The sequence below is a fragment of the Pelophylax lessonae genome, assembly GCF_965119305.1.
Source record: "Pelophylax lessonae genome assembly, chromosome: 11".
Taxonomy (NCBI): Eukaryota; Metazoa; Chordata; class Amphibia; order Anura; family Ranidae; genus Pelophylax; species Pelophylax lessonae.
The window spans coordinates 183,908,725-183,936,528 of record NC_138778.1 but is presented as its reverse complement, the minus strand read 5'-3'; the positions used below and the strand labels follow the sequence as shown (position 1 = coordinate 183,936,528).

The following is a 27,804-nucleotide window of genomic DNA, read 5'->3' as shown; positions in this document are numbered from 1 at the left end:
GTGGATTTAAACTCTTTGAGAAATATATCTGAGCGAAAAATTTTTTTGCCGAGGTCAGCTTTATTGTGCATGGAAATTCAGAACACATAAAAATGCAGCTCTGTCCAGGCAATATTAAACTAAAACATGTGAACACCACAGTCTAATTAGACAATCATGGTAACAGTTTTCAAATCACATGCTTATATGAATCCATCTAATTTTACCTGCAGTACATATACCAGTCCAGGGAGTGCAAATAAGTTATGGAATCGAATTAATGACTACATATGTTTCAATATACATTATACCCAATCCACAGTTATGCCAACACATGCTATTAAGCCCCTTTTGCTTAAAATTAGACCCAGAGCCCCTGCTGATTAGCAATACAAAGTAGAACATTCATAGCTACTGTCCTTTCGTTTTACTTGCAGGTGTCCTATTATGAGAAACTACAATGATTTATATTCACGAAGTAACCCTAAACGCCTACTATCTTATTTCTGCATGCAGTATTATCTTATGAACTACCGTCACTGTTTAGCTACTAGACAACACGTTTTAAATGGCAAGGTAGGGCATATATGGATAACTTTCATTTTTGAATCAGATTAAAAAGGTCTAATTCCAATACAAATTTCCCATTATGGGAAAGTACACTAGAAGGCCTCACTTCTGGGAGGGTCTGAACCAACTGTCTGTATCCCCCCCCCCCCCCCCAAATCCTTACTTCATACCAATAATGCATGAGGTCCAAAGTTCTTTCTAAGGCCAGAAACTTAACGTTTTAAAGAACTCCACAAGGTTCCATTATGGGAAGGAGGATGAAGCGAGTTTAGTTTAAAGCGTACTAACCACTGCTTCCCTGATGCATAGATCAGCAGCTTCAAAATTTAAATCAGAAACACATTCTAATGTAATCTTACTCTACTAGACCCAAAGATGCTAGACTTTTTTTTCCCATCTGACTCAATGCAAGTGAACATCTATAGATCAGTAAACACAGACTTATGTGCATCCATATTGGATCTTTCTGGAGTTCTTTAAACAGTTTTATTACAATGATAACGGCGACTTGGCCCACACCAGTATATGATGTTGCCCAGTAGCCCATTTACAGTCACTACTTATTGAGTGGTTGGAGAATGGAGTTAGGGGTAAGCTGTACACAGGCTGTTGGAAGTGGTGGGTAGTGTTGTGTTCAGAAGGGGTTAATACTGCGAAGCACGTATAAGGCACAGTGTGAGATTGCTGCTCCCACTCGCACAGGCGTGCACACACACATTTATAAACACGGATGTGCGTAGAAATGACATGCCTGCCTGCGAGGCAGCAGAGGCGCTGGCCAGCTCTGCCAAGATGTTGAACAGGATGGGAGTTGGGTGGAAGAGGGGCGGAGAGAGGGTAAGGTTTCACTGTAAAAGGGATCAGTTCTTGTTCTTCAGCTGGTTGGACAGCCAGTCCAAGCCTTCGTACAGACCATCACCGCTGGTCGCGCAGGTTGCCTGAATGTACCAATTCCTCTGACGCAGGGAATGCAGGCCCAATTTGTCTGTGATTTCTGCAGCATTCATTGCATTTGGGAGATCCTAGATTAAACAAAAAAGCATGTCAAATATATGCAGTACATCCAAGCTATTGATTTCATTTGCTCCCAAGAAAACTCATGATATATCATAAGTAAAATTTTATTTACACAAAATACAGGATCGGATCATGCCTGACTGATACATCTTACTCTGAGGTAAAGTCATGCAGTGCAGACTATAAGTAGAATCACCTAAAGCAGTGCAGCTGCCTTCACTACTGTGGCTACTGTGACTCTACTAATGTATTTCAGGCAGCAAATCATTAGACATTGCTGGAGACCACAGCAGAAAGAAAGTAAAAACAAAAAGTTATGAACATACAAGACATACACTGCTATCCATAAGTACTGACTTCAGTGGTCTGTAGAGAGAAGTAAAGATATAAAGTGGAACAATACTCACCTAAGCTCCAGCGATGCGGCATCCTCAATCTCCCCGCCCAGCCACTGACATCTTCAGGTGTCCGGCTTCCAGGTCCCGATTACTGGCCGCTGTCATTGCTTGGGCGGGGTTGACATTCAGGATTCATGGGAGTTAATTCAGATTCAGCACTTCCAAATTTGTAAAGCGAGCTGTGCGCGTGCGGCTCATTGTACAAGGGCGGAGAGGCAGGTAAGTAGTTTTATTGCAGAAAAGACAAAGCATGGGTCTTCTGCTAAAAATTCCTGCCTGTGAGCCTATTTTAACAGCTTGCCGACCAGCCGCTGTACTTATTTCGCGGGACAGAGCCAACCTGCCACAGTAGGACATGCCTGTACGTTGTTTCACGGGACCGCTAGTGGGGGCCCACACCGATTGGCCACAGGGGGAACCAATCAGCGGGTCTGGCAGCCGCGATGTCTGCCGGGCACCTGCGATCGCTCCCTGTGGAGACAGAACGGCGGTCTGCCGTTGTAAACACATCAGACTGCTGTTCTGTCAGTAATGAACACAGGTCTCTGTGCTCATTCAGCAAGCTCATCCTCCCACACAGTTAGAAAGCGCCCCCCCAGGGACACATTTAAACCTTTGATCGCCTCTGGTGTTAACCCCTTCCCTGCCAGTTGTCAGTTAAAGTAACGCAGTGCCATTTTGCAAAAAATGGCCTGGTCATTAAGAGGGTAAAACCTTCCGGTCCAAAAAATGGTTAAAAGGCAAGCCTAAAGTTCCACAGTGATTCCGGAGGTCAAAAGGGAAACATTTCTGCAAATAACCTGGCTATAGACTGAAAGAGAAAAGCCACTCAGTTCAGACACTGGAAGATAAAGGGACCTCAATCACATGACATTTCTATGCAGACATAATATAACACTATAAGAATGAATAAGGATTAAACTTACCTGCTTGTTTGCAAACACTAGAAGTACAGCGTCCCGCAACTCATCTTCTGCCAACATCCTTGTTAACTCCTCCCTGGCTTCATTAACTCTCTCTCGGTCATTGCTATCAACCACAAAGATGAGACCTGCATAGAAGAAATAAGAATTAACAATGACTTCTTACTAACCAAGCTCAAAACACCATTTGTAAACTAACACGACAAGGAATTCTGTCTCCATTGGGCCTATATCCCACTAACAATCCTGTAGCTGGCGCCAACACACCAGTGACAGAATCATTAAAAAAGCAAAAATAATACTTGCTGTTTATATAACATATCTCCCTCAATAGAGAATCTGCTTTGGTAACAGGTGACCCGTCACTATTAGGTTGCTGCCAGCAATAGGATGGCTAATGTAACATAGGCACTAGCATTTTAAATTCGTTACACAGCTGTTATCAGGTAACCTAGTCTACATTCATTAAAGCAGACCATAAATTTCATAAGTTGCAAGTCCAAGATTACCAGAAGGCTGCACCAATCTTGCCATTAGTGCGGTGTGCTCATTGAAAAGTATCCTTTTAGGGCACCGTGGGCATTTATTGGACCCGTTCGCCACAGAAGCAGAGAAAGCACAGTATTTGTATACATCTACAAGTACAAAATACTTAAGGGCCCGTTCACATCAAAGTGCGGTGCAGGAAACCAGGGTTGATGCGCTTTTTCCATGCCGCACTCAAGACGCACTGGGCATGCAATCTGCAGAGGGTGTCAATGTACTTCAAAACGACACCCCCAAAGCAGATTTTAAATGCAGTGCATCTGCCTGCACCAGATCGCATGGTACTGCAGTACTATCCAATCTGGTTGTAGTTTGCTGTTAAAATAATCCATGCACTACTTTTGGCTGAATGGGATGAAAAACGGAGCAGAGTAAATTGAGCTCCGAGTGTCCGTTCACTACGGAATCTCACGGGAACACCCTTTGCATTCCTGTGCCATGCAATTTTCAGCCCATACATTCAAATGAGTCGAAATCGCAGTAAAAGTCATACATGCACTACTTTTATAAACATGTGACTATTTGATTGAATGTTACTGCGGTACCATGTGATCAGGGGCAAGCAAATGCATTATTGTTAGGAATATACAGACAGCCTCAGTAGATTGCATGCCCAGTAGGTGAATTTTCAAACATTTGGGATTCTGCAATTAAATCCCAACACAGATGTATGGACATTACGGACTTCTCATTGTTGTGGCCTTACCAGGGAAAGAAAAACGTTTTGCGGCTGGCGGTCAAAACTTTCCTATCCTGAAGGAACTTCAGAGTTCAGAAGAGGGAGGTTGAAGTTCCCCTAACCTTAGCAGCTTTTATAACTCTGGTAAAAGCCTACGTGCACACTGACACACAGGCTTTTATGGAGTTCAGTTTAGGAGCTTTCGCAAAACAAAAAAAAGACTTCTGCCTTTACAACCACTTTAAAGGGATTGCGTAGCACAGGTTAAAAGCTGAACTCCGGGCAAACCTATTGGGGGAGATTTACCAAATCTGGTGCAGCTCTGCATAGTAACCAATCAGCTTCCAGGTTTTATTGTCAAAGCTTAATTGAACAAGCTGAAGTTAGAAGCCGATTAGTTACTATGCCCAACCACATCAGATTGTAAAGCCCCGTACACATGCACAGATCGTCGTCATACAAATGTTCGTCTTTTCTCCCCGGGATGTCGGTGTCTGTTGAAAAGTGCAAGGACAGCACAAGAATTTTGTCCGCAGACTTCAGCTGACTGCAGAAGTGATGTCATGTAATGGTTAACTTTCCCTGTGTTTTTTATTTTCTGAGCATGCCCAGTCTTGCAAATCTGCAGTCTGTCGGCTGATTTCTGTACTGACAGGCGAACAATCGTCCGTTCTGGTGTCTGCAGACAAAAATTTTCATGTTTGCAAGAAAGACTCTTGTCCGCGGATTGTGTGCAGACATCTGTCGGAGGCACCATACTAACACGCGTACAATCGGCAGATCTTTCGTCCGCCGACGTTTGTATGACGACGATTGTGCGTGTGTACGGGGCTTTAGGCATTCAATGCTACTGATTAACCAATTGAACTCCGTAAGATTTACCCCCTTCATGACCATGCCATTTTTTGCGATACGGCACTGCATTACTTTATTTCTTCAGTTTTTGTTCATTTATATTTTTTACTAGTAATGGCAGCGATCAGCAACTTATAAATATAGAAAAACTGGGATATTGAGGCAGATATTCGGACACTTTTTGAGGACCAGTGACACTAATAGAGTGATAAGTGTTCGAAAATATATGCTGTCACTGTACTGACACTGGCTGGGAAGGGGTTAACATCAGGGGCGATCAAAGGGTTAACTGCCTAGCCAGTGTTTTACTATACTGTTTGAGGTGCTTTTACTAGAGGGAGAGTTGGAATTTATTCCCTGCTGCGCAGAGACACAAATTTCATCCCCTCCCTCCTGTCAGAAAGGCGATCTGCCTTGTTTACATTGGCAGATCGCAATTCTGGCTCTCTGCCCAACGATCGGCAAGTGCCGGCGGACATTGGGTACCATGGACCCGCTGACCAGCTTCAACAGAAGTGAGCCGCAGGTGGCAGGCGTGTGTCCCCCCCCCCCTGCCCAGAAGTGTCGGATTACGTATATATACACACATGATCCGGTGCACAGGTGCTGCCCTGTAGCAGTAAAACTGATTGGGTCACCAAAACGTAGGGGCAAGGGGCAGAAGTGTTCCATACATAACTGCACAATGGAAAACAAGCGAGCACAGACAAATCAGCAGCTGAATTATCTCCACTGTAAGATATATCATTAACAAAAATAATTGTCTCATACTGTTGCTCTGGTTGAAGCTGGCTTTAAATTGACTGACATTATATATATATATATATATAGACAGGGCACATACACTGAAGACAAATCTAGTTAAGGTTTGTGGAAGGGATCTAGGGCACCTGGAGGATCTCTGCTAAAGGATAGGAAAATCAATGCAGATCTAAGCCTGGTGGGATTTAACCCAGTACTACCCCAAAGATACTCACCCTGAGTGTTCTGGAAATAGTGACGCCACAGAGGCCGGATTTTGTCCTGACCGCCAACATCCCAGACAGTAAAGCTGATGTTCTTGTATTCTACGGTCTCAACATTAAAACCTGAAAAGTACCAAAAGTCATATCAGAACGAATAATTGTTTTAGACAGGTCAGTAAATTCCAAAAATGATAGATCACATGGCTTACCTATGGTGGGAATAGTGGTCACTATCTCACCCAACTTCAGCTTATACAGGATGGTGGTCTTTCCGGCAGCATCCAAGCCCACCATGAGTATTCTCATTTCTTTCTTGCCAAAGAGGCCTTTAAACAGACTTGCAAACATGTTCCCCATTGTAGTGTCTTTTTATCTGATAAAAAAAAAAAAAAAAAAGGAGCAGGTAAGAGAATGGAAATGGATGCAAAATGTAATACAGCTTCATATGAAAGCTCAATCCACAGTCATTCCAGACCACGAGGGAATCCCTTGATATTGCTGTGTATACACACACACGATATATGAATGTATGTTGCATATTAAAGCGGTTGTATCCTCAAAGAAAAAAAAAAACCTGCAGGACAAAGGCAGAATAAGCTAGTATGCATCGCATAGCTTAGAACGAAGCCCGGACACGGTCGCCCGGACATTGCTAAGGCAGCTGACATCTTCCCTCTGCGTCACTGGCGCTGTGAGTGGCCGGAGCCGCAATGACGTCACTCCCGCGCAGTTCAGTTTCCAGCAGGGAGCCTGGTGTCAGCAGCTGCATACAGGTCAAATAGCTCCTAAACCGTGCAGATTTAGGAGATATTAATTTTACCTACAGGTTAGGTGTCATAGGCTTACCTGTAGGTAAAAAGTTAAAAGCAGAGTATACAACCGTTTTAATGCCAGATCATAAAAAAAGGCCTATAAGACAAGAGCAGCATGAATAATCATAAAAAAAAAAAAAAAAAAAAACTTTCGAGGGTTTACAACTTCTTTAACCGGTTGCCGACTGCGCACAGTATATTTACTGCGGCAGTCGGCCCCGGCCAGGCAGAGTGACGTAGGTCTACGTCGCTCGCCTGTCACTCCTTCTAGAGCCAATAGCGGGCGGGCGCGCGACCGCCTCGGCTCGTTCGCGGAGGAGTGCGGGAGTGTGACTGGCGGACCCGATGTCCGCCGGTCACACTATGATCGCCGGTACAGCGGGAGAAAGACAGAGCGGCTTATGTAAACAAGCCGCCTGTCAGTTCTCCCTGTGTAAAAGTGAAGATCAGACAGTTCTACTATGTAGAACTGTTGATCTTTGTTTTTACACTAGTAGACCTGTCCCTGCACAGTTAGAATCACGCCCCTAGGACACACTTAACCCCTCCCTGTCCAATACTGTTAACCCCTTCCCTGCCAGTGTAATTTTTGCAGTAACAGTGCATATATATATATAGCACTGATTACTGCAGTAATGTCACTGGTACCCCCAAAAGTGTCAAAAATCTCAGTCAAGGGTCCGATCTGTCTGCCGCAATGTCGCAGTACCGCAAAAAAAAAAAATCATAGATCGCCACCATTACTCGTTTAAAAAAAAAACACCAAAAATGACAAAAATCTTTCCCTTTGTTAGTAAACGCGATAACTTTTGCGCAAACCAATCAAAATACGCTTTTTGCAATTTTTTTTTACCAAACATAGGTAGCGTAAAACAAATTGGCCGAAAATGTTAAAAAATTTTGATTTTTACATTTTTTTTGGGGGAATTTCATATAAAAAAAAGTGAAAAATATTGTTGTTTTTGCAAAAATTACGCTCTTTTTTTGTTTATACCGCGTGATCAAAAAAAAAAAACGCACAGGTGATCAAATACCACCAAAAGAAAGCTCTATTTGTGGGAAAAATAGGACGTGAAATTCGTTTAGGTACAGTGTCGCACGACCGCGCAATTGTCCGTTAAAGTCACGCAGTAAAAAAAAAAAAAAAAAAAAAAAAAAAAAAAAAAAAAAAAAAAAAAAAAATCGCAAAAAAACCCCTGGTCTTTTAGCAGGAAAATCCTCCGGTGGTAAAGTGGTTAAAGGAGAAGTAGAGTAGAGAGCCAGTGACAGTCACAAGCTCTCCGATCAGGGAGCCCTGAGAACTGGGCGATCAGCAGTGTTCAATCGTTGGTTCTCTGTGTTACACCTGGCAGGAGACAGATGCAGTGTTTCCTGTGTGCCCTTGGTACAGATCGGCATTTTTTCAGTTCAGGAAACCGCCGATCTCTGAACAAGTGTGAATGAGCCCCAAGCTGTTTATGGACTCCCTTTGGCAAGTCCACCAAGTCATAATGATAACAAGTCTCCATGCAATGCATTATTTTCCTTGTTATATAGATATAAGCCCTTTATGAAGTAATGATTGTAAAAATTGTGATTACAAAGAAAACAAGATCCTCTTATGGCACCAAGCACAATAAAACCCCATCCTATGCTTCCTTTATTTTGGTCAGTGAACAAATGTCCTTTTACTGTCCATTACAACAGAGGAAGATTTCGTGTAAGAAGGAAAGGAACGGTTGTCATGGCAACTTCAGACATTTGACAGTCAGCGCACCAATGTACTGTGCTAACAGGAACAAGGGGGTGGGTGTAACAAAGCTTGTATGCAGAAGAGAAGCTACATAGCTAGAGCGTAATGTTACATCAGCACAAAGGGTCAGGGACAGGGAGGGTGGATAGAATGTGTACATCTCTGCACCAAGATATATGGCGTGCTAAATAAAAGGGACAGTAAATAAAAATGGGTCACAATATCTAAATGGCTGTCGCAGAGTCACAGGAACACCAACCAGCTACAGAGAAAAAGATCTCCTACAAGCACAAGGCAAGAAATACTCCACATAGAAACGAAAAAAAATTGGAGATCTTCTGCTTGTTTAGGACCCCCCAGCATACAAACATGGAGGGATTCTCCTAACCGCACATGTCGGGGCAGACAGATGAAAATACAGGTTCCAACTGCACCGCCCCGTTGGCCAAATCAGGTTTTGCGACAAAGCCATTAAAAGTAACCGAACATTATTTCTGGATATGCGACTCAAACTGAGCGTTCTAATTTTCGATCTCATTTTTGACTTGCTTTGCTCAGCTTTGTTTTGTGTTTTATTTTAAATTTTCAAAAATTTTTTTATTTAATGGCTGGTTGCAACTGTGTTATTGTGCCTTGTGTGCAGGGAGTTCAGCATAATGTTCGCAATATGCAAAGTCAAAGAACTGAAAAAAACAAAAAAAACAAAACGAAATCCCATTAAAAAGCAAAATTCTATCCCCCCCCCTTTTTTTTTTATTATGTTTAAATTGTGGAAAACTAACCAAATCATATCAGAAGCAGACAGGTTCCGTGGTTATCTGAAGCCCTCTTCTCTTCATTTCTGGGATTCAGTGCAGCTGGGTACCCAGCATGCACCTCCCGATCTTGCGCCTGCGCAGTAATGCCACTGAGCAGCGCTCTCTTCCTGACAGGTTGCCTAAAGATGGATACACACTACAACTTTTGTTGGTAGATTTCCATTAGATTTACCTTCAACTACGGTGTGCAAGGGCCTGCCTGATTGTATACAAATTGAAAGTGTTTAGGTCTGACCTCATATGGTCTTGGTAAGTCTAAAGGGGGGGGGGGGGTGCGGGGGAATCTAAAGAAAAAATTGTATAGTGCTTCAAGGTTCGATGTGTTGTTCGTTCAGAGATGGTATTCTGCATACCCTGATTGTAACAAGTGGTTATTAGAGTTACTGTTCCCCATCTCCGTGCTCCGCCCCGCCTCCTCTCAGTGAGCGCGAACTGAAAGCATTACATCCCGTAGCGCTCACTGAGAGGAGGCGGGGCAGAGAACGGACTCAAAGCAATACATCTCTGAGTACAGCTGGTGCCGGTGCAAGATTTCGTCACTAGGCAATTCACAAGGGCTGCTGGGATACACAACGTATTTGCCTATAGGCGGCCGGACTCGGTAGTGCGGATGAATAAAGAAGAAAAAAAAGGTATTTCCTTGCAGAAAATAATAGTTTACATTGGTAAAAGCATTTTTAAAGGGGATTACATACATCTAAACTTATTAAAATGGGTGGAACTCCACTTTAAATCCCCTTTCGTCCTCATTCTGATGCTCAAAATGAACTTCAGCAAGTGGTCTTCACCACATCTAGATGCCTAAATACATTGAGTTGCTGCCATGTAATTGGATGATTAGCAATTTGTGTTACCAAGCAATTGAACAGGTGTACCCAATAACGTGGCCGGTGGGTGTTTCGCTAAAAAAGAATCATCCAGTCCCAAAGTCTTCAAGGGACTCCTCATGTATCCCTACACAGATCTTCACTCTGCTTCCTCACTTGCACTATAATATACATTGTTCTATCAAACAGTGCCAAACAGAAAATACTGAACCCGATACCATGTACTTAGCAATTATTGATGATTCATACAGAGCAAAGAATGCAATGTAGGCGGATGTCTATCACAAACCTCTCATACTGTCACAATTCAGTGTGTGCTGGCAGAACAACAAAAACCCACATATGTGGGTACAGCACCTCCCAGTGACACACAGCCTAATCCCTCATACGGTGGATTATTACACAAAATTACCTTTATAAGATTACGTGCCACCACAACTTTTCTTTCTGATGCCATTTCCTATTCCTGGAATAGGTCTATATGCCGGGAAAATATTTCCAACAGTGATCAAAATTAGGGCTGCACGATATTTGGGAAAAAAATAAATAAATCACATTGCGATATTTCTCCCCCCCCCCCCCCCCCCCAACGATATATATTGCAATATTTCTACCCGCCTCTTCCTGGTGTACATGGTACAGTCCTCTCCCCTCCGTATTTGGTACCTTCTTGGCGGCCTCGGCCCACGTGCGCTCCCTCAGCCTCTTCTGTTTGTCCCTCATGATCGGGCAGTGAAGTCGGTTCTCCCGGAGGGAGGGGGAATCTCTCTGGCTGGGGGCAGACGGAAAGGTGGGAAGTTGGAGGTAACGCTGGGAGTTGTAGTCCTCTCCACCAGGCAGCTCCTTCGCACCGGAAGCGCACTCCCCACGCACCAGTCCCCACAATACACTTCCGCCCCACAGCACAGCGAACCAATCACGTCGTGAGTAGCAGCACAGCGAACAAATCAGGTGTGCAGGCACGCGTGATTGGTTCGCTGTGCCGCTGCTCAGTCAGGAGAACTAGCTGCAGGGCTGCCTTACATGTTCGGCGATGTGACTATCGCCCACGCTCGCAGCACGATAGTCGATATCACATCGACTATCGTTCAGCCCTAATCAAAATGTACAGTATGTATTCAGAAAAATTCTAGGTGCCTTTCCAGAATCCTTTACACTCTTTAGATGGATACACTCTATACAACTTTTGTTGGTAGATTTCCTTTAGATTTACCTTCAACTATGTAGTGTAAGGGCCTGCCTGATTGCATACAAATTGAAAGTGTTTAGGTTTGACCTCATATTATATGGGCTTTGGTAAGTCAAAGGGCCCTTTCACACTTGGAGTCCGTCAGATGGACTCCGTTTTTCTCAGCGGGGGATCAATCCGCAGGTCCCCTGCTGAGCTGGAGGATGACCGCTTTTCTGTGTGCGGAGACACAGCTGTCAGTTCCCCATGCATCTCTATGGAACCGTCTGTCCGTTCTCATCCGATCCGATGGAAAATAGGGTTTCCATCCGTCCAGATTTGACGGATCGGACATGTCTCCACTGATATCCGATGCCCCATAGAGATGCATGGGGGGACCGTTCAGATCCGCCAAAAAAACGGACAGGCGGATCTGAACGGTCCATCTGTGTGAAAGGGGCCTAAAGGAAAAAAAATCTAAAGAAAATTGTATAGTGTGTATCCAGCCTTACTAGGAACCTGAGCTAAATACATCCATCTTATGTTGGGGGTTGGCCTACAAAGCCCTCATACTGCACAGGGGATAGCAGTTGGTGGAACCTAGTCCATAAAAGCAGGAATCCGCTACAAACTCAGCCAGAAGTTCAAAGCTCACCATCTTCCCGGGCCATTCACAAGGCGTGCATGCGCAATAGGGAACCAGCTGTGAAGTCACAAGGCTTCACTGCTGGGTTCCCTTAACCAAGATTGCAGCGGCAGAACCTGGGTGGAGTGACAACTAAAAAAATTGGCTCGGGTGAAGACACCACTGGATTTCTGGACAGGCAAGTCTCTATTGCGCCTGTCTGCAGCTACAGTATAATGATATAGCGATCCCAGGTCTATCCACTGATTTCTTATTTGCTTCAATTGGCCAACTGAACCAAATGGGAAATCAGTGGATAGATCTGGGATCTCTAGATCATACCAGAATTGTACCAGTGGAATGTCGTGGCATATATCTGAGAGATGTTTATATTGATCAGGCACATATTATACTGCCATCCATCTGGTGAGTGTGAAGTTTGGAAGGAGGTGGATAACAGCACGCATTGGATGGGTGTATCACCGTAGGAGCAACTTCACACACTTAGCACAGAATAAATTAAAGGGACAATTTTAAAGCTTAATATTTTTAATATACACAATTTTATTTCATCACAACTTGTTGGTGAACAGTGTTGGAACGGGGTTATTGTATAACTTATTTGTGGATTTTTATTTGGTACAAGATTTTCACAGACCGGTTAGAGCAGCTACTATAAAATTCTGTTCATTTGTACACGCTCCTTAAAAAGGAGTCATTTTGGCAGCAGCAAACCACACACTGGTTATCAACTATAGGTTTAGCCTGCACCAGTGACACACATACACAAATAATGTGCTAGTATGCATTGCATACTAGCACATGTGACACTTGCCTCCAAACTAAACCCTCATCGCCCCTACCCATCTCCATCCTTCCGGGTCTGCGGACTCTGGCTGTGCCATTGGCCAGAGCCACATGATGTCACTCCCACACATGCGTGCGGGAGCCGCCGGTCACGGCACTGGGCTCTCAAGAAACGGCACGGGTGGTCGTTCCTTCAGAGCGCATATGCACGGACGACGTCATTGGCTGCATGCAAAGTAAATATCTCCTAAACGCTGCAAGTATAGGAGATATTCGCAGTACCTGTAGGTAGGCCTCGTTATAGACTTACCTATAGGTACAAACAGTACAGGGAGGTTTACAACCACTTTAATACAGTGCAGTGCTACTGACCTTAATCATATCTACATACAGTGATATTTACAATTAGTTATATCTTTAACATACAACATGTAAAATAGAATAGAACAAAAAAAAAAAAAAAAAAAAAGTTTCAGTATGTGTGATCAACCACAACCACTAGTCAACTATGTATTCTTAACTCAAGGATGCAGCTAAAAATGTTTTTTTTAAAAAACGATACAATTACATTTATATTACCTTTAACGACTTGCAGACAAATGACGCAGCAATATGCCATACCCCGGTATGGTTTCTATTTAGCCGACGATTCTCTAACCAACAGCAGTGGTCCCAGCAGCAGATTCACAGCTGGATCACCTTTAGAAGCAGTGGGAGGTGTCCCCCCCTCACCGTTTTCCGGTGGTCAACGAGCATACCTGGCGGATCATGAAGCCTGAGAAACAATCCAACGGTTGCGGCGGAAAGAATGTCTATGGTCTAGATCAGGGTTTCTCAACCAGGGTTCCTCCAGAGGTTGCTAGGAGCTCCTTGAGCAATGGGCAGTTTGAGACTCAGATAAGTTCCCCCTGATACCATTCATCTTTTATAGCCATCTGTCAGAAGGTAATTCTTCTCAGTGCCCACAAGCGTAAGGAGCATTCATCCCACTGACCTTCACACTAATGTATCATGGGTTGTAAATATAGTCATATTTAGCAGGGGTTCCCCAAAACCTGAAAATTATTTCAAGGGTTCCTCTGTGTTGAAAAGGTTGAGAAAGGCTGCTCTACATCGACTGGAGAGACGTAATTTCCGGTTCAATGTAAACAAGGCTTTCTTTTTTTAATCTAATGTTTTACATTGTAGAGGAGAGATGTGGGCTCTTATTTTAACCCCAGATCTCTTCATAAAGAGGACCTGTCACTGCCCATTTCTATTCTTGTGATAGGGAATAAAAGCCATTTAAAAAAAAAAAAAAAATGTGTAAAAATAAAAATGTAAAAACTAAAAATATATTTTTATTAAAGTACCCCCATCCCCTTGTGCAGCGGTGAACGCAATAGGAGATCTAGTGCTCACGTCCACATATGTAAACGGTGTTCAAACCACACCAACCATTGTCGTGAACATCCAAGCGAGAGCAATAATTCTAGCACTACATCTCCTATTTTTAAAGTATCGCCTATGAAGATTTTCAAGTATCTTAGTTCGCTGCCATTCAACAAACGTGCGCAATTTTAAAGCATGACATGTTGGGTATCCATTTACTCAGCATAACCTCTTTCATATATTTTACAAAACAGTTGGGTTGTATACTGGTGTTTTTTTTCCCCAAAAATTTAAGTGTATCCCCCCCCCCCCCAAAGCGTGCAAATGCTGGCATTTTATTCTCTAGGGTCTCCACTAAAAAAAAAAAAAAAAAAAATTATTGTTTGGGGGACTCCATGAAGTTTTCTAACAAAAAAACAAAAGCAGATTTTTACATATGAGAGAAGGGTCAGAAATGGCCCAGGTGGCAAATGGTTAAGTAGCGGATGTATACTGATTATTTTCAAGGAATATCATTTAGGGTCAGCCTAAAAATCTACAGCAAATATATATATATATATATATATATATATATATATATATATATATATACACACACACACACACACACACATATACATACACACTGCACGATTCTGGCCAAAATGAGAATCACGATTTTTTTTTGCTTGGAATAAAGATCACAATTCTCTCACGGTTCTCTGTGTAACATCTTTTACATTATAAAAAAAAATTGGGATAACTTTACGGTTTTGTTTTATTTTTTTATTCATTAAAGTGTATTAATTGCGTTTGAAAGACTGCTGCGCAAATACAGTGTACAACAATCACCATTTTATTCTGCAGGGTCTCTGCTAAAAAAAAAAAATATATATAAATGTTTGGGGGTTCTAACTACTTTTCTAGGAAAAATAAACTGATTTAACTTGCAAGCAACAAGTGTAGGAAAAAGGTTTAGTCTTTAAGAGGTTAAAACTTTCTTCCTCCGGCAGAGGGAAAGAGAAGATACAATGTAATCATTTGTGTTTACAGTTCAGTGGGAGACTAAGGCTGCATTCACATGTCAGCGTTTGGATCGCGGGCAGAACCGCCGCGGTTCCGCCCGCGATCCGGAGATTATTGCAAATCGCGGGACGCCTAGCGTTGCCCGTTGATTTGCAATAGCCCCCCAAATGCCGAGCGATGTTGCCGCGATTTCCGCCTGCTGAATCGCGGCAACATCGCGCAAACAAAATCGCGGGACTCAATACGCTCCAAAGAAGCTCTTGTACTTCTTTGGAGCGTATTGCGTCCCGCGATTTTGTTTGCGCGATGTTGCCGCGATTCGGCAGGCGGAAATCGCGGCAACATCGCTCGGCATTCGGGGGGCTATTGCAAATCAACGGGCAACGCTAGGCGTCCCGCGATTTGCAATAAATCTCCGGACCGCGGGCGGAACCGCGGCGGTTCTGCCCGCGATCCATACGCTCACATGTGAACGGAGCTAAGGCTCCGTTCACATGTAGGCGTTTTTGGAGAGTTTTTCTGCTCTAGGATCAGCTCTCAAAACGCCCAACAAGACAAATCCTATTCATTTCAATGGCCCCTGTTCACATCTGAGCGTTTTGACGCTGTATACAAAACGCCCAACGCTCAAAAAAGTACATGAGCTTCTTTTTGGGCAGATTACAGGCGTTTTCCATTGATCTCTATTCAATCTAAAAACGCCTGCACAAAAAAAAAAATCGCTGTAAAAAAATCGCCGCAAAAACGCTACGCTCAGGTGTGAATGTAGCCTAATGCGGATAGGCTTTTTTTTTTTTGACAGCTGCTCCCTCCTCACAGCAATGTAAAGAATCGAGCAAGTGTCATGTTAAGATCGGTTAAGATCGTCAGGGGGAGTGAATCGCGATCTCGATTCTGTTACGATTAATCGTGTAGCTCTAAATTATATATATATATATATATATATATATATATATATATATATATATATATATATATATATATATATATATATATATATATATATATATATATATATATATATACACACTTTTTTTTTTTTTAAGGGAAAAAGCCATGTCACCAAGGACCTAAAGTATCACGCCTGACCACCCTTGCAATCACACACCTTATCCCTTCCCTGCTCCTAGGACAGGCCAGAACCCAAAGGCAGAAGTTACTACGGCAAAAGGGAAAGGAACGGTTTAGTCAGGCCTTTCATACATGAGGCATTAAAGTTCCTCATTTGTCTGGTAAGGATGCAGACATTACAGCTAGGAACGTAATAGCAGCAGCATTTCCTGAGCGGCATTTCCTGGAATGTCCTGCACATGACTAACTGCCAGGGAGCACATGACACTGACATCAGCTGTGCAAACACGTAGAGTTCACTGGACACCATAGAGCTGCATGGCTTCCAGCTACCAATCCGGTACAACGTTCTAATTAGTGGTGGGCTGCAGTCCCCTTTCATTCTGCTTCATCAATTTGGAAAAAAAGCAGCCAAGGAGGCGTACACGACTCTAGCTGGAAAGGTTCCCTGATGTCATACAGGAGCAAAAAAATGCTGGCACTGATTATATCACCCTGGGTGCAGCTCTCAGACCTACCCAACAAGTCTCCAGTGAAACCATTTCAGATCTGAACCAAGAAAGACTTTTGTGCTGCAACAGAAGCTGCCAAGATTTACTCAAATAACACTGGGATGTATTGGTGAAGGTTAACTCACATTGTGCAAGAAGCTAGAAACAGACATCTATGAATAGGCCATCAGATATACAGAATTACCTTCATCTGGAAAGTTTGGGCTCTGTTCTAAAGTAAACACCTGGCTGGCCCATAATGTCGAGCAAAGCATCAGGTTCCTTCAATCCACCCACTCTTATACACACCTTTAATGAACTTGCTGAAGTGAAAATAAAAGCCCTGTATAAGCATAAAGTGGTTCTGAGCCTCTTTCTTCATAAAAGAAGAAATTGTTTTGCGTAGAACAGCCCTGATCCTCTTCTGGGGTCCCAGGTTGGTGCTCCAGGTCCCTCCTCTTCACTGGGTGCCCCCAGGGAAAGCTGCACCCTACGTGCTCGCTCCCGAGTCCTGCTGCTGCGTCCATTGACAGACAGCAGAACTCAGCTCCGCCCCCTTCACAGGGTTTCACTGACAATTATCCAATTTGTCCAATGAGAAGAGAGACTGCGATGGAAGCTGCTGCGCTCATGCACATCGCTGGATCAGATAGGTTCACCTGCCCTGTATTCATTAGAATGCATGTGCTTCTACTATGAAGGCTCTCATAAATTTACAAGAGTTAGCATTGCACACAATAATGGGATGCCTTGAAGCAGCTTACGTGTGTATTTGCAAATGTGTGCGAACGAAAACCAGTTTTAAAGCAAACTGTTGGACAGGATAATTTGGTTGGTTGAACACTGGCTGGCAAATTGAGCCGGGTAGGTTTTTTGGTTTGCTTTAACAGAATCACTTTTTTTAACCCCTTTTTGGAACTTACCCTCCCCCTACTTCCATATTACTTGCCTAGACAAGGATGATGTAGCCCCTACTGCTAGTGTTGCCACCTCATCCTTTTAAACCAGGACACATTAATTACACAGGTTCTGTGGCTGATTTAAGGTGGTAATTAAACTCACTTAGGGCCTTATGTGCATTATATTAGCCTCAGAACCTGTGTAATTAATAGGTGTCCTGGATTAAAGGGATGAGGTGGTAACCCTACCTACTGCCCACTGGCTCCAGATTCCTCGGACATGAATGTCCAAGAAGTCTTCAGAGCACTGGAAGCATATGTGCACCCACATTACATATTGCCATAGTATCAGCAAACAAAATGATTCCCTGCTAGAGTGCTGGGTGGAAATACACAGGTTGTTGCAGTGCATTATCACAGGAGTCATGAGCACAAAGATTCAGAAACTTAAAAGAATACACTGCCCTAAGGGAAGATGGCGACAAGGCAGTCGGAAAGTCAAATAATTTAGCTTCCATATATATGTATTTCATTTGTGTATTAAGCCATTCACCTGGAGTACAGCTTAAAAATTGCTGCTTTTGAACCAGTCTGCTAATAGAACTGAGTTGGGTCTCAGACGTTCCTTCCTGTTTCCAGTCATCAGAAAGTTCTAAAAGTATATAATTTTCATTAATTTATACCTTCCTATTTATCCTTTTCCTTCCTGCTCTAGAAATTGGGTAGAAAAATGTGAAGCAGCCATGGTCTATTGGTTTGCCTAACATAGGCCTGCATCTTCTTCCTGTAACCCAATACCAGCCTACTGATGCGTTTAGTCTGATTTCCAATCCAGGATCACACACTCGGCCATCAGTAGACGTTTTCTGTGAGCCATTCTATGTTCAGCACCATAAGATATAGTGGAAGACAGGGGGGCTGCCTGAAGCTAAACTGGAACCACTCTTTGCAGAATGTTCTAGGTCATGGGTGTCCAACCTTTTGGCCTCTCTGGGCCACATTGAGTATAGAGAAATTTCCTCGGGCCACATATAAAATATATACTATAGTTAAGGCATGTAATAAAATGCCGCCGCGCTCCCCGCACTAAATTAACACAACTAGAGGATGATCAAATGAAATGTAATCAGTATATGGAGGTTTACTTCTTCTGAGAGATCATAAAGGAACACTAACCACCATCATCACTTCAGTAATTTGAAGTGGTCATGGTGAGTCAAACACTGCACATGCTCGTCTCCCCCCCTCCCCTCCCCTCAGCCTACCGTTAGTTGGAAGCTGCTGTGGCCGTGCCCCCAACCCGACTTCCTTCCTCCCCAGCAACAAAAGTTTGTCAAGGGGCAGTGGTTCTGGGCCGCAGGTTGGACATGCCTGTTCTAGGTAATCAGCCATGTGATCTACGGACCAGTGAAGGTTACCTAAACATGAGTGCCGCTGTAGGAACCTTGCAGCCAAAACTTGCATCCACAAAAGATAGGACATCCACTTGGTATAAAAGTGTGGAAAAGTACACAGCTGGGTTACAGAGACCTTTTCTCGAAAAGCCTACAGATCTGACGGAATGGGCACATGCAAGCACAAGAGAAGATATGTCCTTGAAAGTATAAAGCTCTAACAATCAGATTTCTTATCCAACTCATGATGGTGAACTTAGAAGCGAAGAGTGACTTCCCCAACAAACGTGGAGGAGGTCCATCAACTTGGGATGCTAGAAAAAACCAGAGGACTCGGGAGTGTAGTAGGGTTACAAGTGAAGTGCCTAAGGGGCATGTCCTCAAAAGCTTGCCAGGTGTCCAATCATCTGAAAGTATAAGCCTACAACCCAGGACTATGAATACTTTGTGTCCTGTACCACAGTGTTTCAGTCGCGGCACCCTTTAAAATTCTGCATAATCTTGAGGCACCCCATTCTAAAATGTAAAAAAAAAAAAAAAAAAAAAAAAAAAAAAAAAAAAAAAAACACACACATTATTTATTTATATATATATATATTTATATATATATATATATATATATATATATATATATATATATATAAAAATTACATATAGCAACATCCATACCACATGGGCCATCCAACCTTAGAAGTGATTTATTCCTCCACTATTGCAAACTGGTACTGACTAGTATTCTAGCATTTCTTTTCTCCCTTAGTTTCTCTTCTTCTACTTGCTAAAGTGACCACAATGCTGATGGCGAGGGGAAGAGGAGGAGTAAACAAGGATTCTATGCAAGCACCGGTTATTCTCCTTATCAACCAGTGGTGTCATCGGTTGCCAGTGGCTGCCTTGACCTGCATGGTGCTCAGGATTGTAATGTAAAACCCCCTTTCAAATTTGTCACAATTTTTAGGCATTTTGCCAAGGCACCCCTGAAGAACCCAGGAGGCACCATGATTGAAAAAGGCTGCTGTAGCATACGATTAGGATATACAGTACGCATACATGTACATGAAGTGAAGCAAACTGTCATCTAACAGTTAATGCTGGTAAAGTATTCCTTTCTAAGAATAATAGAAACGAGGACATTCATCACAGGCTGATCAATATGTGCTAAACGGTCATTACTCATTAACCAACATGCAACAATCACTCAACTTAGTCTAGAAGTTCACCAAATTCCTAAGGCCAAAACTGCAGATTTATTAACAGTTCAGTCATTTAAACACCCCATTCAATCACTGTGCTGCAAAGATGACAGATATGAGCAAGAGGCCATCCAAGCAGCAGTGTGAATAAAACTCACCTGTGTAGCTGAGGCCCACAAACACCGACAGCATGAAATCAGATGAAGTAGGGTCAAAGCTCTGAACTAAGTGCACTCCTGTGACCTAGATTTAGCCAACGGTGGTTAAAGTTCGCTGTCAGCTGACGTCACTCAGCCGGTTCAGACTCTGAAGGAATCCCAACTTCCATGTCAGGATCCACCCAGAACCCTGCCTGGCAGCTGGCTCAGCCTCTCAGCGCATCAGACCAATGCTGCATCCACCTAGGGGAGTATGTAGGTTTCATATTTGAAAACATGCACTTCCCTTTTTAAGAAAAGCTGCATTGAGAAAGATGGATGAATGGCCACTGGCCACTTTCCAAACGGCCACTGGCCACTTTCCGAACTTGCTAGCTGCTTTGTGGTCTATGGATTCAATATTTTAGGAGTCACTGGCCTACACCGAGCATGCAAAGTGAAGGTCAAGCTCCTAATCGTTCCCATCATACACAGAATTTTCAGAAGCCATTTGGGCCAGAATGGCAAAACTAGTCAACTAACATTTCCAAAGTAAGAAGTTAACCTACAGCAGTCTTCAATTTTCTCTCTTTGTAGTCTAAAGAAAGCTGAAAATGTTGCCAACTGATTCAGAAAAAAAAAGAGTCAGCTAGACGGCCCCTTGTGTAACAGCACCCGGGCCTGGCCAGGCACCAAGCAAAACAATATGGAAGGGCAGCGGAGGTACCACTTGTTCCCCCAGACCTGCTTACACCGGATTTTTAAACCGCTGGCAGTGAGGATTAAGGTTGCAAGCAGAAGCCCTAAGGGCTTTGTTCACATATGGGCCGACACAGGTAAGGCATAAGCAACCTATGGGCCCATACCCGACACAGGTAAGGCATAAGCAACCTATGAGTCCATCATACCCGACACAGGTAAGGCATAAGCAACCTATGGATCCATCATACCCGACACAGGTAAGGCATAAGCAACCTATGGGTCCATCATACCCGACACAGGTAAGGCATAAGCAACCTAGGAGTCCATCATACCCAACACAGGTAAGGAATAAACAACCTATGAGTCCATACCCCCCCACACAGGTAAGGTAAAGGCACCAATGGGTCCATACCCCCCCACACAGGTAAGGTAAAGGCACCAATGGGTCCATACCCCACCCAGGTAAGGTAAAGGCACCAATGGGTCCATACCCTAAACAGGTAAAATATAGGCACTTATGGGTCCATACACGACACAGGTAAGGTATAAACATCTATGTATCCATAACCTTATTAAACGTGCTTACAGAGCAAAGTGGCATGACTAATATTGTAAAGGAAAGACAATAACTCCTGGTACTTGTATGTACATTTCACAGATTTGTACCTTTGTTACTGAAGAGACTTTGCACAATTCTTTCTCAAACTGCCAGCAAAGCAGGAAGGACTGACTTCATGGTCACCACAACACAAATAGCCCCGCATTGCTTTAGTAGTAGACATATGATAGTATCAGACCAAAAACGAAACTCTTATCACAGGGGATACCTGAAATTATACTTCACGCTCTGTGCAGACTAAAAAGCAGCAGTAAGCAGAACATGGAAAATTACTTGGGGTATTTTGTACACAAATATGGTACAGAGTTCCCCCTCAGTGTTGCTATAGCAACAGGGAAGCAACATTTAAATAGATGGCCTTAATACAAAAGCATAGCGGGTTGCAATTGCCCCATACTTTTTAAACCGTGTCATTAGCAAAAGTGACATGTCCCTTCTTCCTAAAAAGACTTCTACATTCAATCTCAGATATGCACACAAAAAAAGCACAGAGCTTCTGATTTGGCTGATATACTGTGCAGTGTAGAGGAAAGTATCGTCCTCTACAGTCAGGTTGAGCACCAGGAAACCCAAAATCTTGCCTTAGAATAAAAACATTGGGCCTAATGACCACGACTGTATGCAGAAAGAATGGATCTCATCTCCCACTGCAATTCATTTCTGCTTCATTTTTCTTCAGTGATGACCAGTGACCCCCCTTTCATAATGCAAGTACTGCCTTAGCACAACTACATGATGTGCGGTACAAATAGGCAAACCACTTACCTCAGGACCCTACAAGTTTAGCGCCATTACCAATGAAAGGAAAAACCTGCATGGAGTAGGAGAACCGCGAGCATGTGACCTGTTAAAGTCATGTGGCCATGGGACACTATAGAACTCAGCGGGACACTGCAGGCTCCACATAGCAACCTTTACTTTATGAATGGGATGTAAAGAGCGGGTGGAAGTGTGCAGTATATGGAGGCTCAGTAACCGTTCTCCCTTCAATACCTTCCATCACAAGTGCTTTATGTAGGGCATACCAGGGTAACCTTCAGGAAACTTCAATCAGCAATTGAATGCAAGGACAGCAAAATGGTTAATAGCCCATTCAGACTGGCGCGACACGACTTTGTGGGGCGACCTGTGCTGTGCACCGCGACTTCGGCACAACTTGCACGGACTTCATATAATTGAAGTCAATGCAAGTCGCCTCCAGGTCGCCCCAAAGTAGTACAGGACCCTTTTTCTAAGTTGGAGCGACTTGTGTCGCTCCTATTAGAACGGGTCCAGTACTACTCAATGGCGAGCGAACGACTCGAAAGTGTGAATGGACTCTTAAGGTAACCTTTCTGGGCAGCATTTATTACTTCTTTTACAGTTTACCCTTTGGTGGTAGGTTGTCTTATTTCATCAGATCAAAAAAGCAAGGGGATTTCCAGTCACTACTTAACAATCAGCCAGCGACCAATCGAATTAACCTGTCCCACATATGCGTTAAAAACAGGGGTTTAGTTGCAAATGCATGCATAAGCTGCAGGCCACTGCAGGGTGCCTTTCCGAGGCCTGCAGCTTACGCATGTATTTACAAATGTGTGCACACAAACCCGTTTTTAACGCCTTCTGTTAGACAGGTTATTTTGGTTGGTTGCTGGCTGGTTGGCAAGTAGTGACTGGAAATCCCTTTGCTTTTTTGATCCGCGTTTGCCCTTCCAGTGCTCCTTCCTATCAAGACCAGTTATAGGTGGGGGAGGTGACCACTTTGTGTATTGTCTTATTGCATCAGCTTGACAATTGGAAGACAGATTAAAAGTCCCTCAAAGCACCTTCATGTACTAATTCTTGGTTCGTCCATTCCAATGCTATTCATTTATCATGTTTAAAATTACCATTCTTGTTTTTTTGTCATTCTAATGTGTGTCATTTATACCCCCTCACCATAGCACTGACGGAGAGATTTTCAGTCCCCCGAATTGCGTTGGCTATATTTGGCTTTCTTGCTGTTGCCAGTTTAATTATTAAAGACAGTGGACTCTAAAGACATTGTTCTGACACTTTTATTGAGCCGATTACATATAAAATTCACAATTCGGATGACTCCACTTCAAAAGGTTTAACCATTCTGTGGAGAGTCACCAAACCCAAGTCATCAGACTCCCGTAATGACCGTGTTCACCTTCTAAAAACGTGTGTCCAGCGGCTCACACTACATAGCTGTCCATGACAGGAAACCTAGAAGATTGTACAGCAATTGCACTGTGTAATCTGGTTGGCTCTAGTAAGGAGAATCTAGGAACACAGTTACATGAGGAACTTGTTTTCCCGGGATGCGTTTCCAGTTTATGTAAGCTCAATAACATATGCAATGACAATAGAGTTGATAAGGAGGCGTTGGACCCTATACTCTCCCCACGTAGACAGTCCCTCCTCTATACTAGTAACCATTATCATAAAGATAAAGTAAGGGGAAATTCATCATTTTAGATTTAGAAGAGGGAAATCCTCCAAGGAGGGACAAAGGTCCAAGTGACAACCAAGACCTAATACACACAGATGCCACTGAGCACCTGTCAAATTGCAGTAGGCATTTCCATGCCTGAGAGAGAGAACTGTAGGGTACAGCCGGTGTAACGTGAGGATTACCTACCCCGTGAGAAAAACCTACCCTCGTCACTTCCTGCCAGGAACAGCTGAGCAGCGCAGGAGTGCGCATGCTCACAGCACCGGATACCTAATGGAAGAGCTAAGGATCAGACTAGTGCGCATGCGCACTAGTAGGAAACGATCACGGTGTCCGTGAAAAAAAACCTACCCACGCGGGGGTTACATTAAAACAGTTGTGCTGCAATATGAGTCATCTCCGCTCCTGTCCCTGTCACTACCCTGATCTTGCCTAGTAAATATAAAAGCGGCTCTGGGCTCCATGATTTATGTTTTCATACACCCGCCGCCGCTTTAATATTTACTAGCCGAGATCAGGGAAGTGACAGGGACAGGAGCGGAGATGATTCATAGTGCATCACAGCTGTTTTAATGTAACCGCTCGTGTTACACTGCCGTGAACCGGAAGTGACGAGGGTAGGTTTTTCTCACGGGTAGGTAATTCTCACGGAACACCGGCCCTAGTAATGAATGGTTGCACCCACGCGGTCATTGTGTAAACTTTTGCATTTGTGAAAGTCCCTAAATTAGGCTTTTTTGCATCCAGGGATTTACACACTACAAGAGAATAACCACCCATCACCACGAATCTGGAGAGATTTTCCCCCCACTTCCTGTTACACCTTTAAACCTGGAATAAGGGAAAATCTTCCCAGCAGGACACTGCTTGAGATGATTGCTGCACTGCGACAGTCAATTGAGTAATGTCCGTGATAATTTGCACTAACATGCAATTTTATTAGGATAAGCTTTCGGGGTATGTCCCCTTCATCAAGATCCAATCTATACTGCTTGATCTTGATGAAGAGGACATACCCCGAAAGCTTATCCTAAAAAATTGTATGCTAGTGCAAATAAAAAAAGTATCACGGACAGGACTCAGCAGGACACTGTCAAAATATTCTAGCAGGAGTTTTAACCTTTTACGCCAAAAAAAAAAAAACAACATTTAAATGCACAAACCGGAACACGGAACAATTCCTGGTGAAGGACACAGGCTATTCTTTAAGCCTATAAATCCAACAAGACTACAAGGTCTCCAGGTACCGAACTGCATTTCCAAACCCCTGAAACAGTCCTACTAATTCCTGGATACTACAAACTGTCTTGGTTCCCTGCTCAGTCATAATACAATTTCCTTTTCAAATACACAGTATATAGTATATAGGACAGAGGAGTCAGCACCCATTTCCTCATCAGGTGGACACCTGGCACCCCAATGATCAACCCTAACTTCTGCACCGTTACACCTCAGATCAATCCCAGGTCCCACGCTTTACCCCTCGGGCCCACGAACCGCCTCCAGGCCCGGGCCCACGAACCGCCTCCAGGCCCACGAACCGCCTCCAGGCCCACGAACCGCCTCCAGGCCCACGCCCACGAACCGCCTCCAGGCCCACGCCCACGAACCGCCTCCAGGCCCCCGGCCCACGAACCGCCTCCAGGCCCCCGGCCCACGAACCGCCTCCAGGCCCCCGGCCCACAAACCGCCTCCAGGCCCCCGGCCCACAAACCGCCTCCAGGCCCCCGGCCCACAAACCGCCTCCAGGCCCCCGGCCCACAAACCGCCTCCAGGCCCCCGGCCCACAAACCGCCTCCAGGCCCCCGGCCCACAAACCGCCTCCAGGCCCCCGGCCCACAAACCGCCTCCAGGCCCCCGGCCCACAAACCGCCTCCAGGCCCCCGGCCCACAAACCGCCTCCAGGCCCCCGGCCCACAAACCGCCTCCAGGCCCCCGGCCCACAAACCGCCTCCAGGCCCCCGGCCCACAAACCGCCTCCAGGCCCCCGGCCCACAAACCGCCTCCAGGCCCCCGGCCCACAAACCGCCTCCAGGCCCCCGGCCCACAAACCGCCTCCAGGCCCCCGGCCCACAAACCGCCTCCAGGCCCCCGGCCCACAAACCGCCTCCAGGCCCCCGGCCCACAAACCGCCTCCAGGCCCCCGGCCCACAAACCGCCTCCAGGCCCCCGGCCCACAAACCGCCTCCAGGCCCCCGGCCCACAAACCGCCTCCAGGCCCCCGGCCCACAAACCGCCTCCAGGCCCCCGGCCCACAAACCGCCTCCAGGCCCCCGGCCCACAAACCGCCTCCAGGCCCCCGGCCCACAAACCGCCTCCAGGCCCCCGGCCCACAAACCGCCTCCAGGCCCCCGGCCCACAAACCGCCTCCAGGCCCCCGGCCCACAAACCGCCTCCAGGCCCCCGGCCCACAAACCGCCTCCAGGCCCCCGGCCCACAAACCGCCTCCAGGCCCCCGGCCCACAAACCGCCTCCAGGCCCCCGGCCCACAAACCGCCTCCAGGCCCCCGGCCCACAAACCGCCTCCAGGCCCCCGGCCCACAAACCGCCTCCAGGCCCCCGGCCCACAAACCGCCTCCAGGCCCCCGGCCCACAAACCGCCTCCAGGCCCCCGGCCCACAAACCGCCTCCAGGCCCCCGGCCCACAAACCGCCTCCAGGCCCCCGGCCCACAAACCGCCTCCAGGCCCCCGGCCCACAAACCGCCTCCAGGCCCCCGGCCCACAAACCGCCTCCAGGCCCCCGGCCCACATACCGCCTCCAGGCCCCCGGCCCACAAACCGCCTCCAGGCCCCCGGCCCACAAACCGCCTCCAGGCCCCCGGCCCACAAACCGCCTCCAGGCCCCGGCCAACGAACCGCCTCCAGGCCCCGGCCAACGAACCGCCTCCAGGCCCCGGGATGGGCGCCACTCCTTCACACCTCGGACCAGGCCTGGCACCTTCAGACCTCCCTTAATTCCTACACCAGCACAATCGGGGGGGGGGGGGGGATTGGTTCATTCGATCAGACTGTATCAATAGGAGGATAAAGAGGAATTTCTGACATCGGGAGCCAGAAGGGTGGCCTGCCCAGGTACAGGTAGCAGAACATCAGACGGCCTCTCTGAAATATCCTGCAGATGGCGGGGGTCTGGGGGGCTCAGGAAAGGCCCACCTAGTAATCTGCCAATTAAAGCAAGGGCCCCCCGAGGATCCCCGGGCAGTCCAGGTTAACCCCGCCTTTATGCCACATGACCACCATCCGAGTTACACCGAAGACAACCTGGTTTGCCCGCCCCCCTAGGTGTGCCCCCGCCCCCCTAGGTGTGCCCCCGCCTCACTACCTGCGCCTTAGGTAACCAAGTCCCATAAATCCAATGTAACATCCACACAATACAATGTACAGCAGAACTCACCCCCATACATACAAACACTGGTCACCTGCTGAGAAGGAGTCTCATGGAAGGATTACACAGACAGAGGCCCAGGTGACATCGCCGGACTCAGACCAGCGACCCTCCCACCATAATTAAAGGATGTTCCCTGCGCCCTCTGACCTCCCCCGAACCCCCCCCTATAACAACCAATATTATCTACAATACAATCCTTTCCTATTGCACCGTCTCTTACCAACGTCTGCCCTTCACCAGCTTCCTTCTTCCGCCGCCTCTTCCCGGCTCCTCTGTCACACGAAATGGCGGCCGCGGCTCACGTCACCCAGAGAAGAGAGGCGAGGGACCGCCCTCCTGCGCACGCTCAGCCCCCAGCCAATCGCAGCC

General features: G+C 45.6%; 1 protein-coding gene across 1 annotated transcript; it reads right to left on the bottom strand.

Moving 5' to 3' along the window:
• Positions 1-1,003: 1,003 nt before the first annotated feature.
• On the bottom strand, positions 1,004-27,804 carry LOC309566682 (ADP-ribosylation factor 1-like). The gene is made up of 5 exons (XM_082271938.1): positions 27,656-27,804; positions 6,142-6,305; positions 5,945-6,055; positions 2,891-3,015; positions 1,004-1,571 (listed from the first exon to the last, which is right to left on the bottom strand). Exons 2-5 carry the CDS (start codon positions 6,287-6,289, stop codon positions 1,410-1,412), a joined length of 546 nt encoding a protein of 181 aa, XP_082128064.1. The 5' UTR covers positions 6,290-6,305; positions 27,656-27,804; the 3' UTR covers positions 1,004-1,409.

What these genes read in the sequence shown, in the direction of transcription:
- LOC309566682 (XM_082271938.1), bottom strand. Translation starts at nt 6,289, where the DNA reads ATGGGGAACATGTTTGCAAGTCTGTTTAAAGGCCTCTTTGGCAAGAAA. An exon ending in GACCACTATTCCCACCATAG is followed by an intron (nt 6,056 to 6,141) that starts GTAAGCCATGTG and finishes GGTACTTTTCAG; the next exon opens with GTTTTAATGTTGAGACCGTA. An exon ending in TAGTGTTTGCAAACAAGCAG is followed by an intron (nt 1,572 to 2,890) that starts GTAAGTTTAATC and finishes TGTTTAATCTAG; the next exon opens with GATCTCCCAAATGCAATGAA.